The 20,240-nt window shown below is 36.7% G+C and overlaps 1 protein-coding gene across 1 annotated transcript in view; it reads left to right on the top strand.

Annotated features, from left to right (window-relative positions):
* The window catches only part of LOC123871077, a 35,899-nt gene extending 16,069 nt beyond the window's left edge, over positions 1–19,830 (top strand). The window contains exon 2 of the mRNA XM_045914646.1: positions 18,749–19,830. Within this exon, the coding sequence (XP_045770602.1) occupies positions 18,749–19,729 (981 nt within the window). The 3' untranslated portion in view covers positions 19,730–19,830. The remainder of the gene's footprint in view (positions 1–18,748) is intronic.
* Positions 19,831–20,240: the final 410 nt, after the last annotated feature.

Genomic DNA, 20,240 nt, shown 5'->3' with positions numbered 1-20,240 from the left:
AACTCTGCATGCTCGCGGACCACTTTAGTGGTCCGCGCACCCACGCACCCTACTAAATTATTATCCTCAACTACTCTGTTTTTAAAAATAATAATGTGAAGGTCGTTTTCAGAGTTTTCCAGGGTGCTGATTTTGATAACGACATTTATTTTGAAATCCAAGATGGCGGGCGTGCACTTTTTAAGAAAAAAATTGATATAGGTGTCGTTTTATGGGGTTTTCGGGGTAATTTGTGTATCTTAATAAAAAAAATCAGTTTAATACAACTCATAAACCTAACCACGTCACGTGAGCTGCTTTAGCAGCTCACGCACCGAGCAAAACACTAGTGTTACTATAAAAACACGTACCTACCTACGTTTGTGTCTCCCTGGATACAAACTTGTTGGTTGACATTTAAATACCTACTATACAATCAAACAGAATGTTTTGAAGATACGTATCTAGTTTAAGAGGGCTCTCTCCGTCACTCGTTTCCACTCGTTTCATACAATCGTAGTTCCAATTTCATTTGAATATTAAGCAACCTAAGTCCATGAAATTTTGCAGACATATTCTAGAAACTAATATCTATGTCTGTGGTTTTCCAGATTTCTGTTAAAATATTCGGTTTCAAAGTTACGCGGTCTTAAAATTTTCATACAAATCTTGGAGCCCCTGTAATTTTAAAACTACATATTTTTAGAAAAATCTAAAACACCACAGACACAGATATTAGTTTCTAGAATATGTCTGCAAAATTTCATGGACTTTGGTTGCTTAATATTTAAATGAAATTGGAACTACGATTGTATGAAACGAGTGGAAACGAGTGACGGAGAGAGCCCTGTTAAGTATAAAATTAGTAAGTATGGATAAAAAACCGCTCAAGTGCGAGTTGGACTCGCCCACGGAGGGTTCCGCACCATAGTACTAGGTACCAGTGGCGAAATGTCCATGTAACCCGATTCCAATCGGCTTCCCTTTAAGAATTCGCATAATATAACGTAAGCACTCACTACGTACTTAGTGACAAATGTAGGGCAAAAGTTCGATTAATTATTATCATGCAGGCTACCAGAGTGAATGATGCTACCGTACCAGACGCCTAAAAATTTATAAGTGTCAGGGAAAATCTATTATCTATCATCAATAGAAAATAGCTTCGATAACCCGTAACCATCCCGGCTTACTACTTAGCATTCCATCTCTTTCATTTCCCTATGAAGCGAACTAAGTCTGTCTCACTCTACGGGTCGCCAATATGGAACCACCAATTAAAGTGGCCCCGGAACGAATACGAATTCGTCTCTCTGACAGGTCAGATAAATATGGTTCATAAGCCGATGCTCACCGGCTTATCGTACCTCCAAATTATTTTTTTTATTTATATTACTATTTTAATATTTTGTTTTTAAGGGTGATTTAATACATTCGTTTACCTACGTGAAACATACATGCGTGCTTGAATTTAAAGTTTAGTGATTCTTTGATTTTGATATTATAATAAATTAGGGTTAGTGATTTTTAATAACTACCTAATAAGTGTAAGTTAACGGTGATTTAGTTTCAGTTTGTTTAGTGTAGGTATGTGTTAAACTAAAGACTAAAATGATTATAGTTTTCAATTCCGTGTGGGTTATGGGTCGTATTTAATAAAGCAAGCAAGTATGGATGTATCTCACAGCTATGCCACAGAGGTTTTCAAAATGTCAGTGCTTTTTATATTATTAATGGTAAAATTGGGTCTTTAAGAACCATAGAAACATCAGTGACGACGGTGCTGATATTCTGTTAGGTCAGAACTTTTTTTGCTCCGGCTTCCCTTTTTCAGATCTGCACCCTTCGCCACTGCTAGGTACTATGGTTCCGCACCATAGTACTATGGTGCGGAACCATATAAGTCATATAACCAGGCTACAAGAAATCACAAACCAGTATGTGTATAAAAAAATTGCAAGTTGATGACGGACAGCGGCATCTTGATAATAGACTAATTATATTATTTGGTCGGGAATACAAATCTTTAATTTTCGGTTAGGTTTTCGGATTTTTCCCTTTACCTACTTGTGCTCTAAGTCTCTAAGACATTTCGAGATACTAGGTCGTACCTAGTATCTCGAAATGTAGGTCCTAGGTTTTGATTCCGCTGAGTGCGACATGACATACAACTATCAGACAACGAAGTGATCCTATAAGGGTTGCTTATTTTCCTTTTGAAGTAAGGAACCCTAAAAATTATGAAAATCTATTGTGTTCTTTTTTATTGTAAGTCTGACACATATCCAACTTTTTATAAAGTTAATCATAACTGAATGTCAGACGTAAATAAATTGTAGGGTCATACAACTTCATGAGTCATTGCTGAATCAGTCTGCGGCTTTGCGTATACTTACCTACTAGTTGAACTTTGACTTGGTTGAGTATATTTGGTTTTTAGGTATTGTAATAATCACCTAAAAAATCTTGCTAAAAATTTCAAAAATATGTTTTTGGGTAGACCTACCTACCTGCCAAATTTCATGATTCTAGGGCAACGGGAAGTACCCTATAGGTTTTCTTGACAGACACGACGGACGGACCGGACAGACAAAAACAAAGTGCAAGGGTTCCGTTTTTTCTTTTGAGGTACGGAACCCTAAAAAATACTTTTTTTGCTCTATTTTAACGAGCTTTCGTCTTAATTAATTTCAATAAGTAGGTATATCTAATGATTTCCGCATTACGCAGGTAACAAAGTTCAACTTTAATATCCTAGAATCCTCAAAAAATTCAGTTGCTATAGTTCATGGCTACGACGTAGTACCTAGCAATAAATTATATTATCAAAACTTGTTTTATCGGAACCGTATGTTAGGTATTTAATTTTATTGCTGTTAATATTTTTTTCGAATTTTATGTATCAATACAGGATACTGACACCACGATAATGAGGGGACGCAAACAAGGAAAATGTTTCAAATAAAATCCCGACTGCCACTCTCATTAATAATACCTTGGATGAATACATATACTTATCTTGTCCACGGAGAGAATTCAGAATAGCGCTTGCTCTGTTACGTAATCCCATACAAATGATAGAGGCAAAAATATCAGTGGGCGCTAACCATTTTGAGTCACGAACCAATCAAAAACGAAACTATGTTTTGTAATTTAATTTCGAATACTTTTTGAAAACATTTTCAAATTGAATTTGGAATGTTTTTAACTCCCAACCCAAAAAGAGGGGTGTTATAAATTTGACGTGTGTATCTGTGTATCTGTCTGTGGCATCGTAGCTCCTAAACTAATGAACCGATTTTAATTTAGTTTTTTTTTGTTTGAAAGGTGGCTTGATCGAGAGTGTGAGCTATAATTCAAGAAAATCGGTTCAGCCGTTTGAAAGTTATCAGCTCTTTTCTAGTTACTGTAACCTTCACTTGTCGGGGGTGTTAAATTTTTAATTTACACTTGTATGAAAACATGTTTGTGATTAGTTGGTGACTCAAAATCCACCCAGACATGACTTTTGGACCTTCCTGAGGCGGAGCGTTATGCAATTGGACCTAAGTATATATTTAATATAGAAAAATATAGATAGATAGCTACGTGGAAGTGGATTATTCACGCTCAATGGTTTGGTGGTCGGTGGTGGTGTATCGGTTATTAGACACACGATATCCTATTGACGAGGTTTGAGGTTTGACTCTCGCGTTTCATATTGTCATGTTTTCGGCCTTTAATCTATAGGTACATATAATAAAATTGTAGAAAAGTGGTGTCTGTACAATGGAAATATATAAAAAAAAGTAGCAGGGGTTGTTATTATATCGATGCCGAACCCGAAATTGTAATTAATTTTTTTTGTCTGTTTGTCTGTTTGTCTGTGTGTTTGTGCACGCTAATATCAGAAACGGCTTATTCGATTTAGATACGGTTTTCACTAATATATTGTAGTAAGCTTCACTTAACATTTAGTGTTTATTTCATGTCAATCGGTTCATAAATAAAAAAGTTATGTCAATTTAAAGAATCACGGCGAACATTTTTAACGTAAAGAGTACGTACTACAAGCGTCCGTCCGTGGCTATATAAAGCGCGCTGAGAGCTATTCCACGCGAACGAAGTCGCGGGCACAGCTAGTATTAAGTACGTACAGTTTGCATTATTAAGAGGGGTCTCTCCGTCACTCGCTCCATACAAACGTAGTTCGTCTTTCATTGGAATACTAACCAATCATACTCAATGGAATTTTGTAGAAACGTTCTGGGAACTAATATCTATGCCTGTGGTTTTCCAGATTTCTGTTTAAATATTCGGTTTTAAAGTTACGCGGTCTTAAAAATTCACATACAAATCTTTGAACCCCTGTAATTTTAAAATTAACTACATATTTTTAGAATAAATCTAAAACACCACATGCACTGATATTAGATTCTAGGATATGTCTGCAAAATTTCATGGACTTTGATTGCTTATTATTCAAATGAAATTGGGACTACGGTTGATATGGAGTAAGTGACGGAGAGAGGCCTGTTAAATAATAATAATTAATTGACGTGTCTACTACGTTACACAAATTAGTTACCTACCTATTTAGACAGATAAATAGGTACATTTACCCAAAAAATAAAGTAAAAAATAACTCATCTCAGAATTCAAAGTGAAAAATCAATTTAGTAATAGCCGATCTCCTACCAGTAGGTACTACTAGGTACTTAGTCTACCTATTCTATAAGATTTATTTCGTAATAGGTTGCGGGGTCTAATCTTAGATGATACGGTCGTTAATTACCGGAAAACTGACCGAATTTATTACCTAGTTTGAGTATAATAATATCATCCTCGATTTTCCAAATAAACGACGGTCACTATAGAGTGACTAATAAATTCTAACGAATACTCTTGGAGGTACCTAAATGATGATGATTCACTATTTTATAATGCGTGTAATGTCTAGAGGGGTCTCTCCGTCACTCGCTTCATACAAACGTAGTTCCAATTTCATTTGAATATTAAGCAACCAAAGTCCATGAAATTTTGCAATCATATTCTAGAAACTAATATCTATGTCTGTGGTCTTCCAGATTTCTGTTTATAAATAAAATATTCAATTTCAAAGTTACGCGGTCTTAAAAATTTACATACAAATCTTTGAGCCCCTGTAATTTTAAAACTACATATTTTTTAGAAAAATCTAAAACACCACAGACACAGATATTAGTTTCCAGAATATGTCTGCAAAACATGGACTTTGGTTGCTTAATATTCAAATGAAATTGGAACTACGATTGTATGAAGCGAGTGACGGAGAGAGCCCTGTTAAAGCAGGAGAAAGGATTTTAGTGTTTTTGAATACAATGCCTGTTGCTTTATAGTTCACATATAAGGATCTAGCTATTAGTTCTTTGAAGGCAATGCTGCGGTTTTGTTGAACAGTAAATATTACATAACTTTCCATTACCTACTCTGATGAACTGATTTTGATTTTTTTTTGATCACGTGTTTTGATTTATTTTTAACCCCCGACCCAAAAAGAGGGGTTTTATAAGTTTGACGTGTGTATCTGTGTATCTGTTGTGGCATCGTAGCTCCTAAAGTAATGAACCGAATTTAATTTAGTTGTTTTTTTGTTTGAAAGGTGGCTTGATCAAGAGTGTTCTTAGCTATAATCCAAGAAAATCGGTTTAGCCGTTTGAAAGTTACCAGCTCTTTTCTAGTTATTACTGTAACCTTCACTTGTCGGGGGTGTTATAAATTTTTAATTCACATTTAATGTTTCTTAATAAATTTGTACCACAGTTACAAGCAACATAATAACTTGTATTTGTTTTGCTACAGTGAGCAAAACATAATTATTATAAGTAACTTATTTAAGTTATGTAGTTATATATTATTAAAGTTAGGTTTTAATTAAAATTATTTGTAGTCGATCCGTGAATTTAAAAACATACTGCTTAAAAGTTCGAAGATAGGCGGTTTCACCCTACTGTTTTTCGTGTTGCAAACAAACAAAATCGAATACTATTCCGTACTTCCTAGGCAGAAAAGAAACTATTGAATCACCGCTAAACACTATAATATGATATGTGTAAGTAGTAGGTACCTATAGATCGTTTTAACGAATAGTTCCTGCGTTATGTTGGCTCCTCTATCTGTCTAAGTCATTGGCACCATATTGGCATGAAAAGACGCAGATTTTGTTTACTTTCATTTGATTTTTACTTTAATTTTACATGAAAATAAACAAAATCTTTGTCTTCTCATGCCAATAAGGTGCCAATGACTTAGACTGACAGGGGAACCAACAGAACGCCATAGGAACTATTCGTTGAAACGATCTATACCTACCTATTATTTATTAGGGCATAAATTTAATGTGACCATGCCCTCGACTTTCAGCCGGACACTTCCAAATGTATGTGCTCGTCTCTAATTGCAAATATTCACCCTCGTATCTGCAAAACAAGGCTGAATCACGGCCGGGATTGTGTCTAAATCACTGCTTGAATTAATGGCATAGCTCGTAAATTCTAAAAACTAAAAACTTAATTGTGTGATTTTACGTTCACATGCTTCTTTGTTTTGTTTTTTTTATACATAAAAAGCCTAGTTTTGAATACCAACGTGTTTTGTTTTGCGTCGTACCTAATTATTCTAATAAGAACAGTTTAATAAATTAACCTTTGTTGTTATATTCTATGTGAATGACGAAAATATGGCATTTTTATTGCTTCTTTAAGGGTGAGGCCAAACGACCGTAATTGTGTGAGTTGTCAGTCGCGTAATTTCGGTCGTTTAATTTCTGCTGCATTCGGTTTCATACAAAAGTCCAGTTCGTGCCACACGGCGACGCAAAATGAGTTGAGCGCCGTGTGGCATGAACTGGACTTTTGTATGAAACTGAATGCAGCAGAAATTACGCAACCGAAATTACGCGACTTACACCTCAAAAAAATACGTCCGTTTGGCCTCACCCTTAGAGATATCTTGTAACCTATTTTATTATTCACGTATACGTATTTAGACATTTTGTGGGTGTCAAAAAATAAGTCAAAACCGGAATATATTTCGTCGATGATGGACTTAGTCCAGTTGTTTTAATTTTAATAATATTTAAGATATAACGTGGGCGCGTAGTGAATTGCTAACCTTTGTTAAAAATTAGTCGCTTATGTTGCCTAAGAGACAAAATTTTAAGTTTATTTATTTCATATCGAACAACAAGTCTCTTCTGCTACGTCTGTGACTCTACCACTGGTTCGGAAAGAAGATTCTACTGAGAAGAGCCGCAAGAAACTCAAAAGCAGTTGATATTTTCAAAACACAAAAGTTATTATTATTATCAATATAACAACTTAGACTTACTATACACTATCTTGTGGGCATCTAAAAGCCCAGCTGGTTGCTTCTATGTAACTTTGTTGATAAGGAATTTTCAATTTTTAACCGTTTTTTTAAAAAAAGAAAAAAAGAAAATTTTTTTAAAAAAAGAGGAGGTTCTCAATTCATCAGAATCTCTTTTTTTACAAACTGTACATGGTCTGTCATTGTTATTTTCATCTAATAAGACTAAATTTAAATGATTGACAAAAAAAAAGTCGGTAGGTACCTCCCTGGTACACTGCTACCCTTTTCATAATTTTCCCTGTGAAAGAGGATTTTTATTTAGATTTCGTGTTTAAGTACTGGTCATTTAGTTTAGTTTTCAATCAAAACTCTGAATAATATCATAATACTCGTACATATTACTTACATTACACATCATAATAGTTACATATTGCAACGTTTTATATAAAGTGAATCAAATCAATCCAAAGAGTTGTTGCAGTTGAATATCAATTTGCCATTCTATTTTAAACATTACCACTTGTAAGTTAAGATCTATAATTGCCAATCACAAAACTGATGTATGGAAATATTAGCAACACAGTATTGTAACGAGTGAGAGTGTATCAGGAAATGAATGAAAGACTAACTCACCAGGTTACTAATACAGTTACATAAATGCTTATGTTTATGAAGATAGGGTCGATAATGCAATGGAAAGGTTGTTTCCTTTTTTTGTAAATCCCTCGACCATGCATTTCAATTTTCACAGTACAGTTGCGTTGTTACTAGTTTTTTTTTTATTGAAGTGAGTCAAGAGCGTGTCAGGGGCATCCGCTCAATAGAATTTTTTGATATGTTAGATTTCATGCTTCGTGAATTAAGTACTTTTTTCTATTAATTATTATTATTAGTAGGTACATAAGTAGTCTTGTTATGTTAGCAATAATTTAGTGAAGGCGTGTAACACTACACGACTGATCGTGTTTTCGCTTCTTTTAATTGATGTCAAATTTTCTTTTGACAAGTAAATTGGACTTTATTGCTTCAATTTTGTTCTCTATAATTAAATGGAGAACTTTCAGGCATGCAGGTTTCCTCAGGATGTTTTTTTACACCGTTAAAGCAAGTGATATTTAGTTGCTTAAACGTAAATTAAGTAGAGGTGCGAGGCTGGGTCGGAACCCCAGGCCCCCCGACTAGAAGTTCAACGTCTTAACCACTAAGCTATTACCCATTTCAGGGGTGTGTGAAGCCTGAAAATCCGCACTTGGCAAGCGTAGTAGACTAACTGCTAACCCTTCTCATTCTGACAGAAGAATCGTTCTCTGTTGTGAGTTGGCAATGGGTTGATCATGATGGTAATGACTGCAATACTTAGAGAACATTATTGTTTTCTAAAACCAGAATAATTAGGTAGGTAAGTATAGGTAGGTACTTGTTGTAAAGTTATTGAACTGTAAAATATAATTGTGGAAATCAGCTCACATTGATATGTTCTTTAGTTTTCCACTAAAACATGTTTCGATTTCATAGACAATGCTAAACTACGTGGTACGTGCCTTTATTACCTATTATCCTGAAATAATAATAACTGACATGGTCTTCTTCTAATTTATTTATTTTATTTTTATTTAAAGGTTTACTAGCGATTTAACATAAACTTAATAACTACAGTAGATACATAGGTTTTTCTGTCATGCTCAACTATATTAAATCACTAGCTGATACCCGCGACTTCGTTCGCATGGATGCTACATCCAACTGAAATGAATTCTAAATAACCTACGTTATTTAGAATTCCCGTGGGAACTCTTTGATTTTCCGGGATAAAAGTAATCCAGGGTATAATCTATCTCCATTCTAAATTTCAGCCTAATCCGTCCAGTAGTTTTTGCGTGAAGGAGTAACAAACATACATACACACACACACACACACACACACACACACACACACACACACACACACGCACACACACACACACACACACACACACACACACACACACACACACACACACACACACACACACACACACACACACACACACATACAAACTTTCTCCTTTATAATATTAGTGTGATAATATAAATATTATTTGCCAGGTTAGACGTCACAATAATGGTGGAAAGTCCTATTCATAGTTTGATCGCATAGTACCATACATACATTACATACATACATTCTTAGATATTTAATTTTGTGATGACTGTTATTTAGAACGGAAGTAAATACCTACATAACCAGTGATTGCTAAAACACGCAACCTCTAGTTAAAAATAGATGTAATCTTGTCTATTATGTTATAATGCAGATATCTACCTACTTGTAAAACTAATCTCCATTTTTTCCCACGGTTAAGTGTGTAACAACTTACAATCTGTTTTATAAAAAAAGATTGCTGTAACTTTCTAAAAATAATAACATGGTGTTTTTTTCGCGCCATTATGTAGAAATAGATTGACATGGTAGGTAGGTACAAAACCTTTCTTATGACGCGGACATTTCGGATTTAGGTACAGGGAAACCTTTGCGCTCTAGTGCATTTTTCCGCGCTGTCTTATCATTTCAACTTTAACTTTCAACTTTATCTTGTTTAAAGAATATTAGCCATGCTCACCATGACTAATACTCCCCCTTTCCCCTCCAATTAAGCGTATAGCTTGTGCCAGGAGTGGGTACGACAATAGTGCAAATAGTGGGGTTTGAACCGCCGACCGTTGAGCTATCGAGGCTGTCATTTTCATCATCATCGAGGCTAGAGGCTATCATTATTCGAAAGAACTAAAATAATAACATTATTAATGTTGCTATTGCATTATTATACTTGCAAACAAGGTGTTTTCGGTCCTCAATTTTTCAAACAACCAAATGTTATGGTTACCCTACAAAAATAGGCCGTTAACAATTTTGGTTGAAGTGTAACAATTAAGTTTGTTACAGTTGTATCTGGCTTGTGTAACTTGATGAATAGAAATGAATTAACCGGAGTTATCTAACTTCCGTTAAATCTATGCCAGCATTTATTATTTACTAGCTGATGCCCGCAGCTTCGCCCGCGTGGATTTAGGGTCTGAAATCCCGTGGGAACTTTCCTGTGGGATTAAAAAAAAATTACGCAAATCGGTTCAGAAATCTCGGAAATTTCGGTGTACATAGGAAGAAAAACACAACTCCCTTTTTGAAAGTCGGTTAAAAAAGTAGCCTATGTTACTCCGTGGCCAATCCTCTACTTGTCTGTGAAAATCCCGTCAAAATCGGTTCAGCCGTTCCGAAGATTAGCCTTTTCAAACAGACAGACAGACAGACAGACAAATATTTTAAAAACGTGTGATTCAGTTATGGTATCGTTCAAATAACCATATGAGCTTAATATGAGGTAGTTATTTCGAAATTACAGACAGACACTCCAATTTTATTTATTAAATATATATATATAGATAACTAGTATCTAACTAGCAGTGCCTAGGAGGTCTGTGGAAGTACCTGTCCTTTTAGAGGTGTTAACTAGTGTTAACCTTCCACCTTCAGTGTTGACTAGTCTACTAAGTAACCCAAACCGTTTTCATTCTGAGAGGAGATGTCCACTGTCACAGTCATAGGTATCAGTTTCTAAACCGTGTACACAAAATTACATCGAGTTTATTCAAATGAGAAACAAATTACGTTTGTATGGAGCGAGTGACGGAAAGGCAGCCGTTAACACGCAGCGCGATTTCTAAAATAGTAAAACAAAACGAAACAGAACCGGTTACCTATTCAGAATTTCACCATGAGAAAGACAGTTGTTAAACCATTGAAAGGCTGCGGTTAACTGAATAATGACAATTACAGAGAAAACATCAGCTATTCAATGCAGAATTGTACATTAACCTTATACTTATACCACGGTAATATACATACCATTACCGTGCTTATACCAACCTAATAGAAGGTAACTTATAGGGCTCGTATTTAACGTTTGTCGTGATACCTATAAGTTCCATCTCAACACATCGTCGTCGGCCCACACTAAGGACGTATCCTCGCAAGGCATATGAATCGATTGCGATTGTTAGGTAAGCTACGTTGACCCTGTCCGTAACTATTACTTTGGAGGTCCGAATTTGGCCTTTTCCCCCCGCGCCTCACAGAGCACATTCGTCGGTTGTCGGTCCCACTTATTATCACAAGCCACCACAAGTTGATAATAACCTGTTACCTGATGTTATACCTACTGTTTGAAATCGAGTTGAATGCGGGAGGATTTGGATACCCACCGAATTATTATCCCAAGAGAACTACCATGATGTGATTAATGGAAAGAGATTATGATGACTTTCTTCAATAACCAAGTTATATTACCCAATGGTTAAATAAAGCTTTCGATAACAATATTATTTAGTGTCAAAATATTCAAATAAATTAAATTTTTGTTACTTTTATTGCGAAATCAACGAACATGCAACATTCTAGATGTCTGATCAATTAACAAAAACTTTCTCCCAAAACTTTCGTCGTCAGTCGTTCCGCAGTATAATATGTAAAAGGTTATCTTTTTAAAAATAAAGTTGATCACGAGAATGCCTCATAAAAATCTCGTTTTTGTTTCTACTTTTCACTAATTGATTTCAATTCTAATGAAAGGAAATTCCGATCGTCCGTGTAACTTTGCAGGGTTAAAGTGTTGAAAAACGGTTTTACAAAAACGAAATACTAATTAACTTTTTGTTCAGAACATGTTGAAAACAGTTTTTTTTTAAACATTTGTCTAAAACAAGGCCAATCCTGAATTCAAAATATGGTAACGCTTGAATATTTACGATATCTAAAGTACCTAAATAGTCCATCCCAATGGTAAAGGATGCAAAATCAAATCCCCTCAAGAGAAGTCATCGGGTCATTTAGAACTTTGCTGATACAGGAATAAAATTCTGCAAATATGTCAACTTTTGTACCAAAAATTAATAAAAGAAAAAGATAAAAAGCGGACTAGGTACCTAGGTACTTGTTTTGCACGCAATAAACCTGATAAAAGATAGTCGTCTTCACACACTTTTTTGAGAACATTATTGAGAACTCTCAAGCATGTAGGTTTCCTCATGAATTGTCCTTCAGCTAAGTAGTGATATTTAATTCCTTAAACTGCGTATACTGCGATAAGTTAGGTAAGTATAGAGGTGCTTTCCTGGGATGGGATCCGTGCCTCGTTTCCCAAATAGGAAATTTACGTCTTAAATCACTCAAGATTAATCACACTATCACATCACACTTCACACTAACATTATAAAGGCGAAAGTTTGTGTGTATGTGTATATGTGTGTGTGTGTGTGTGTGTGTATGTTTGTTACTCCTTCACGCAAAAACTACTTGACGGATTTGGCTGAAATTTGGAAGAGAGATAGATAATATCCTGGATTAGCACATAGGCTACTTTTATCCCGAAAAATCAAAGAGTTCCCACAGGATTTCAAAAACCTAAATCCACGCGGGCGAAGTCGCGGGCATCGGCTAGTAAATAATAGATATCTTTCTGGTTCAGCTTGATTAGGAAGTTGATTAATATCGGTAAGTAAATTGATTAATATCGGTACCAGACCAGCCCTCCCGGGTATCCATTGCAAAACTCGGTGAAAGGCAGCTTGGGAAATGGTCGCACAATTTCGCGCTCAGAATAACGATGCTGCGTTCGTAAGACCCTTTGTTATGCAACGTAACCTTGTGGGATTTAACGAGTGAAGAAAACTGGATCGAGCAGTTCATTACACTTTATAATTATTATGTCACGAAGAATTGATAGAATTATTAAACAAGCGATAGACAAACGATTCGAAACGATTCGATGGTTTTAAATTAAACTAAGTACTTATTACTTAACTGTTTCTAAGCGATGACAATAATAATAATTATTCATTTCTCCTCCCTTGACTGGGATCTTACGTCTGATGTTGCGTGACGATGCAGTCTATAATGAAGGCGGCTATTGGAAGGGCAGTTTTTATTTAAACTTTGTAACTTTTTATGTACTATGTACCTACTCTTATTAAACAATTTTTACACGACACTGCTAAAGTTTTGCGGCTGAAGTGTGAAGCCTTTGAAACTCGCTTGGTGGCTAAACGAGACAGGGCGGTAACTAACTAGACTGGAACCCGGTATCCACTTCCTACTTATAAGAAAGAACAGCTCACTAGAATTTTAAGCGCGCCAGGAATTTTTAGAAAATCTACCGGAAAAGTCGGTGGACAGTGTTTTTGTTTGAATATCTCGATCTTGTCTCAATACACATCTCACACGGACGCAATTTACTTATGATTTTCTTCATTAGTAAATTACGCCCGTGCGAATCCGGGGCAGGTCGATAATAATTAATGACAGTATAATAATATGTATCGCTTATAGCTTGTTGCTGTTGGAGAAGGCAGAAAGTAACCAATCTTGCTATGTAACCCATGTATGTATAAGTATCAATAAAAATTATTCAAAAAAAAAAATCAAATCTTCGTTTTTTCGGAAACTCGAGCAATCTTTATGCAGAGACCAGTAGGTAAACAGTTCCGGAAAACGTGCATCAATCATTTTTATGCATTATGAGAGCCTCAATAGCTCAACGGTTATAGAAGCGGACTGAAATCCGAAAGGTCGGCGGTTCAAACCCCACCCGTTGCACTACTGTCGTACCCACTCCTATCCTAGCACAAGCTTAACGCTTAGTTGGTGGGGAAAGGGGAATGTTAGTCATGATTAAAAATGGTTAATATTCTTTTTTTTTTTAATCATTTTTATTATCGCAATTGTTGTGATTGGCTGAATTTACGGTATCCTTGTTGCAACAATGCATTGTAGCCAATAGTGAGCGAGTGTCGGCCAATCAGAGGTGAATGCGATCGCTACACTGCAACCGAATAGCGGTCATTTTGCCGTAATCAAGCCACAGGGCTTTAATGAGTCTCCATACTTCTCTTAAACAATGCTGTCTTCTGTATCCGGCCTTTGGTCGAGCAAGAGCCTCTTTATTATGTTGGTCGAGGCTGTTTGCTAATAAACCGTTGACCGGAACTTATCTATAGCCTGATTGAATCTTTACATAGGTCCTACATCTCGTGATACCTTAGGTATAACTTAATTTTTAGTAAGAGACTAGGTAGGTACTTAGGTACTTAGTGTTCAATTATGCGGGATGATAAATCATAACAATGAGAGTGTTCGAGTTCATTGTCCCATCAATGTAGGTATGTAACTAGTGGGTGCATCAAAATAAAGCTATGTAGGTAGATATTATTATAGTCGAAATCAGACAGGGTCACGGTCAGGGCACGGGTCTTAGTAGATTTAATAAAATTTAACTTTTTAAATCTTCTTCAAAAAACCGATCAGTGTGAGTCGGTGCTGGCTTTACTCTTTTTAACCCCCAACCCAAAAAGAGGGGTGTTATAAGTTTGACGTGTGTATTTGTGTATCTGTCTGTGGCATCGTAGCTCCTAAACGAATGAACCGATTTTAATTTAGTTTTTTTTTTTTTTGTTTGAAAGGTGGTATGATCGAGAGTGTTCTTAGCTATAATCCAAGAAAATCGGTTCAGCCGTTTGAAAGTTATCAGCTCTTTTCTAGTTACTGTAACCTTCACTTGTCGAGGGTGTTATAAATTTTTTATTTACACTTGTATGGTACTGTCATATAATTATGAGCAACATAATTATAGACATTGCAACAAACGACGAAGAATAACGAAACCAAAAGAAAATCCCATAAAATGTTCGTTTGTTTAGGTCACAATTTACAAATTACTTCAAGAATCGTTATTTTCAGTGTTTGTTATTTATTTACACTATAATGTTTAAGAACCGGATTTTTGATAGGTAAAGCCCAACAGTGCGGTGCGAAGTCTAAATAAGGCAAATAGTTTTAAAATAAAATAACCACAAGAATAGGAAATTACTTAATTTTTCTTATGAAAAGCAGAAATCATCTGCAAATTTAAAATAACTTGGCTAAGCATATTTTCTCATTATCATTTTATAAAGATTAAAATATAATTTAGATCACATCCTGTTCGACGACCATCCTTCTATTAAATTAACGTAGGTTGCACGACCTTACCGGTTTGTTGGTCCAATTTACAAGTCTCAAATGTTAATTAGGCACATATCCTAAATACAAAATTCCATCGTCATTAAACTAACGATTGTTATTTTATTCATGAACCTTTATAAAATGATTATAAAATAAGTCGATTTGAAGAAAATCATAATTAATAAGTAATGATAGAGGCGCCATACATTTTGTCTGCACAGCTTCCCTCTTTTGAAAAGAGGTCCATCAGGTCCAGAAAAGAGTCTTTTCTGGACCTAATGGACTAAGAGCCAGCGCGTGCCATATCTTCGTTATTTTATAAAAGCTGAAAGGTTCTCTGCGTACTTTCTCCAACACTGGGAGGAACGATCAGCGGTTATGAAGTTTGGACCATAGTGGCTCTGGGAGATAACAGGTAAAAAAGTGTAAAAAATCTTATGTCAAAGTATAACAATATAATATTAGAAAACACATCATGCATTGCCAGACACTCAGTATCATGGCATTAATGGCAACTCTCTGCCAGACAAGGTACTTATTTAATTCTTAGGATAGTGGTTCAGTGGTGTTGCTTCCTTTATATTACCAGACAGTACTTACCAATACCTGGTCACCCAAACAGAAGTTTCACTTTCATTTACGATTCGCAACACGAAAGTGATGTGCTGTGTCGCGCATACTAAATATTGTTTTACCGATGGGTGCAAATATGTCAAAATATGATTAATTCAATTTCAAGTCTAAATTTCTGAAGGCAGTAAAGTTAAGACAAGTACACAGCATATAAGAATATCAAAGCTTATCCAAAACCTCCAATCTCATTGCAAAAAAAAATAAAAAAATTCAAGTACTTAATCTATAAAATCTATAAAATTGCATCTACCTACGAGTAGGTAGGTATACTTTCCAATATAACAATTATTCTGTTAGCTATCTACTAAAGTTACTTTTACCCTAATTTTGAACCAAAAACTTCAACGCCGCGTCGTCGGCGACATGCTTATTTTATTAGCTTTTAAAATCTGTTTACTAAGGTTCCATTTTTGATGGAAATGTGCTTTCGATAGATCAAGCGGAGTACCACCTACCACCTCCGACATTTTTTTCAGTTTCAAGTTTTCACTTCTGTCTAAGTACCTAACATTTTTTTCATTTCAGTTAGTTTCATCAGTTATTTAAAACTAGATTGCAAAACAAACTTTTTACTATCAGTAACGTTTCACTTGGAAGACTGAATTTGATATCATTTGTAAACCAAACTGAAACAATTGGCACGTACAATTTCACAGTCGATTCAGAGCTACCGAATAATAACAAAGTAATAAGAATTCTTCACACGTAATGCAGTGACCCGCAGATAGTGTTGCTAAACGAACAATTGTTGCAAAGTGTGGCAACTTAACCAACGCCGCGGCAAATGCATAAACAATTTTGTTCGTTCTTACGCTGAAATTTCGTATGGTTGGCGGTCTTCTTTGTAAACTGATTATGACTAAGTGGAAACTATATACCTGCCAGAAGTGGCATGCAGGCCACAGAGGTACAGTGCCCGGCAAATAACTTGAGCATTGACGCGGTTGGCTGGCGAATGGCGGGTGCACGCGATTGGTTGATCAGTGCACACGGTCGCACGCGATTGGTTTATACGACGATTTTCGCTTTCCGAATTCGCCAACATTCTCCCACTACACATCTTCAGGTCCAAGTTGTTTGCCGGGCACTGTATAAAAGCACTACTTACACAACGTCTTGAAATATCTCAATGCTCAGTTTCCATTATGTCCTGAATATAGAAACCTACTTAAATAATGCCTACGCTGACTTCGAGCGCTGTGCACGCCACTGCCTGCTACTATAACTGGGTATACTACCATCTACTTATTGTAGCAACGGCCTCTTATGAAAGGTCAGAGTCACTGGCGGGCCATAGAAAGAGCTATAATGTCTCTACGTTTGGCGCCCTATGTTTGACGACCTACCTGGCGCAGTGGTAAGCGCTGTGGTCTTGTAGTAGGCGGTCCGGGGTTCGATTCGCGGCAGGTTTAAAATTTTACAATTTCTTAAACTGGTCTGGTCTGGTCTGGTGTGGTCTGGTGGGAGGCTTCGGCCGTGGCTAGTTACCACCCTACCGGGAAAGCCGTGCCGCCAAGCAGTTTAGCGTTCCGGTATGATGCGGTGTAGAAACCGAAGGGGTGTGGGGTTTAATAAACACTGTGATAGCCCTTCCAAGTTAGCCCGTTTCTATCTTAGACTGCATTATCACTTACCACCAGGTGATATTGCAGTCAAGGACTAACGTTATCTGAATAAAAATACGTGATCATAAATGAGGACTAGAGAGTTTAGAACTAGAGTTACCATAGGTACTCAATACTCATAGCTCAAAGTTTTTGAAAGGAATTTTGAGGTTCGTATCTGACGGTCATTAGCCTATTTACGTATGTTAGGTATTTCTACCTTTATCCGACCTACCTAAAGGTTGGGATAATCATGTTGTTTTATCCAGATCAATGTTATCTAGTTATCTCTTGCTGTATTGAGAATAACTCGAAGGACGGATACAAATCAAAGAAATCGACTAGACTGTGCCACTTACTGCTTAATATGTAGAGCGTGCGCGGTTCCTGGCCGACGCACCTTGAACACTCTGTTTCCTACTTCCCCTGTATTGATTGCATTACAAATACAATAGCAAAGTACTGAAATAAATAATCCATACTAATATTATAAATGCGAAAGTGTGTCTGTCTGTCTGCTAGTTTTTCATGGTGCGGTAAAAGGTACAGCATTAGCTAATAGCTTACATCCCGGGGATGGAAGTAAGCTACTTTTTGTCCCGGAAAGTTCCACGTGGACGAATTCGCGGGCATCATCTAGTAGGTATTAAACTCATAACCTCGAGAATGCTGACGCGACGGTAGGTAGAGCTCGTTAATTAAAACCTCACCTACATATATGACTATTAGATACTGAAGTATTTTTCGACGTCGCACAAAGTTTGAGGATAAAAGTCATGATTTTCGGATGCTTTTTAAGAGAGTATTTACGAGTATTATTCTACAATTTTCAGGTCTAGAATATTCACTAGCATGAAGTCATGAACTCTGTAAGTTAATATATGCGAATTGTCATAGCCTTGGTTAGTTTGCACATTTACGAAATGATATTCGTGTCTTTATGGCTTTAAATATTTTATACTCAAGATCTTTTCTCACACGTTTTTTTTTTAAATTGCGTAGCACAGTTACTTAACTTATTGTACAGAAACATGTACAGGACCTACTCTACCTAATATCTACGAATATGTGGAAAAGCTAGAGTGAATAAGTCGGGACCTACTTAAAGCCCAAGAGAATACCCAGGAATGGTTGATTAAAATGATTCATTGTTGTTTCTCTTTCTTTTCAGATAATATGGTATGGCGTAGCAATCCTGTCAATAATAGAAAGAGGCGTGAATGGACACGGCAGGCTGATTGAACCGCCATCTCGGGCTTCCGCCTGGCGATTCGGCTTCGACACACCACACAACTACAACGACCACGAACTGTACTGTGGTGGGTTCACCAGGCAGTGGAACAAGAACGGCGGCAAGTGCGGCATCTGCGGCGACGCCTGGGACGCGCCCACGCCTCGCCCCCACGAGCTGGGGGGCAGATTTGGCAAAGGCGTGATCGTCCGGAGATATGCTCCTAGAGACGTCATCGTCATCAAGGTCGAGCTGACCGCCAACCACAACGGCTACTTCCAATTCAGAATATGCAATGACCCCCACTCGAGTGACCAAGAATGCATGGACAAATACTTGCTGCCCCTGGAAGGGCGAGAAGAAACGAAATTCTACCCTAAAGAAGGGAATAAGGTGTACGAAATGAAATATCAGCTACCTGAAGGCTTAGAATGCTCGCACTGTGTGCTACAGTGGAAGTATATCGCTGGTAATAACTGGGGCACGTGCGAAGATGGCAAGGGAGCGGTTGGGTGCGGACCGCAGGAAGAATTCCGAGCGTGCGCGGATATAGCCATCGGAGATCGCTTCGCCACCTCGACGAGAAGGCCAAGGCCTACGTATGTCTTCCCGAGCAGGAAGCCACCAACAATCGCACCAGCACCGGAAGAATCTACCGGAACTACCTGGTACTACAGTCTTGTCATCGCGATTATCACGCTATTCGTCGCAGTCGCGGTGTTGGCAGGCCTGTACCTGTACTACTACAGAGGTGGTATGAAAATAAAGGATTTATTGAAATCCAAAATGCCAGCGCCTGCGCCCGTACCTCCTCCCAGACACAAAAGAACTTCTTTATCGAGGGAAACTCCTCCAGAGATCTCTGCTCCGAAATTAATTTCTGAATCGGGCTTCGAAACAGTAGATCTAAGATCGAAATGATGATGAGGATTTAGCGGTAACCGTCACTGCCTTTTTAGTCTTAAAATAATCTAGACATTATGTGTGATTGATTGGGTACGTTTGTGTGGAACTACCTACGTTAGTCTGGAATGATAGTTATTTTTGAATCTATGAAATTAAGCATAAATTAATTATTATTTCTTCCGAACGTTTATTTAAATATCTACTTTACTATAACATTAGTTTTTAGTAATTAATTGGAATTGTAAAAATTAATTTAAATTATTTTACGAATACGTAACTTTTTGAGAAAGTTATGTAGGTGATGAGATTCAAATAAGTTTCCAGTGTGATGAATATGTAAATGAGAGTTTTGATAGTAATAGTGATAGCCTTTCTTGTGTAAATTACCTATAGGTATTTATGTTTTAAATAAAATGTTTAAATAAAGTGGATTTTATTTTCCGCTTTCTAGAACTTCCTAAACGAACGTGAAAACTACTGAAACAATCATAATGAGTACCTACCTATGTATAAGTCTCCACTGTCC

The sequence above is a fragment of the Maniola jurtina genome, chromosome 13, assembly GCF_905333055.1.
Source record: "Maniola jurtina chromosome 13, ilManJurt1.1, whole genome shotgun sequence".
Lineage (NCBI taxonomy): Eukaryota > Metazoa > Arthropoda > Insecta > Lepidoptera > Nymphalidae > Maniola > Maniola jurtina.
The sequence above is the reverse complement of the archived record's forward strand: the minus strand, read 5'-3'. Positions and strand labels throughout refer to the sequence as shown.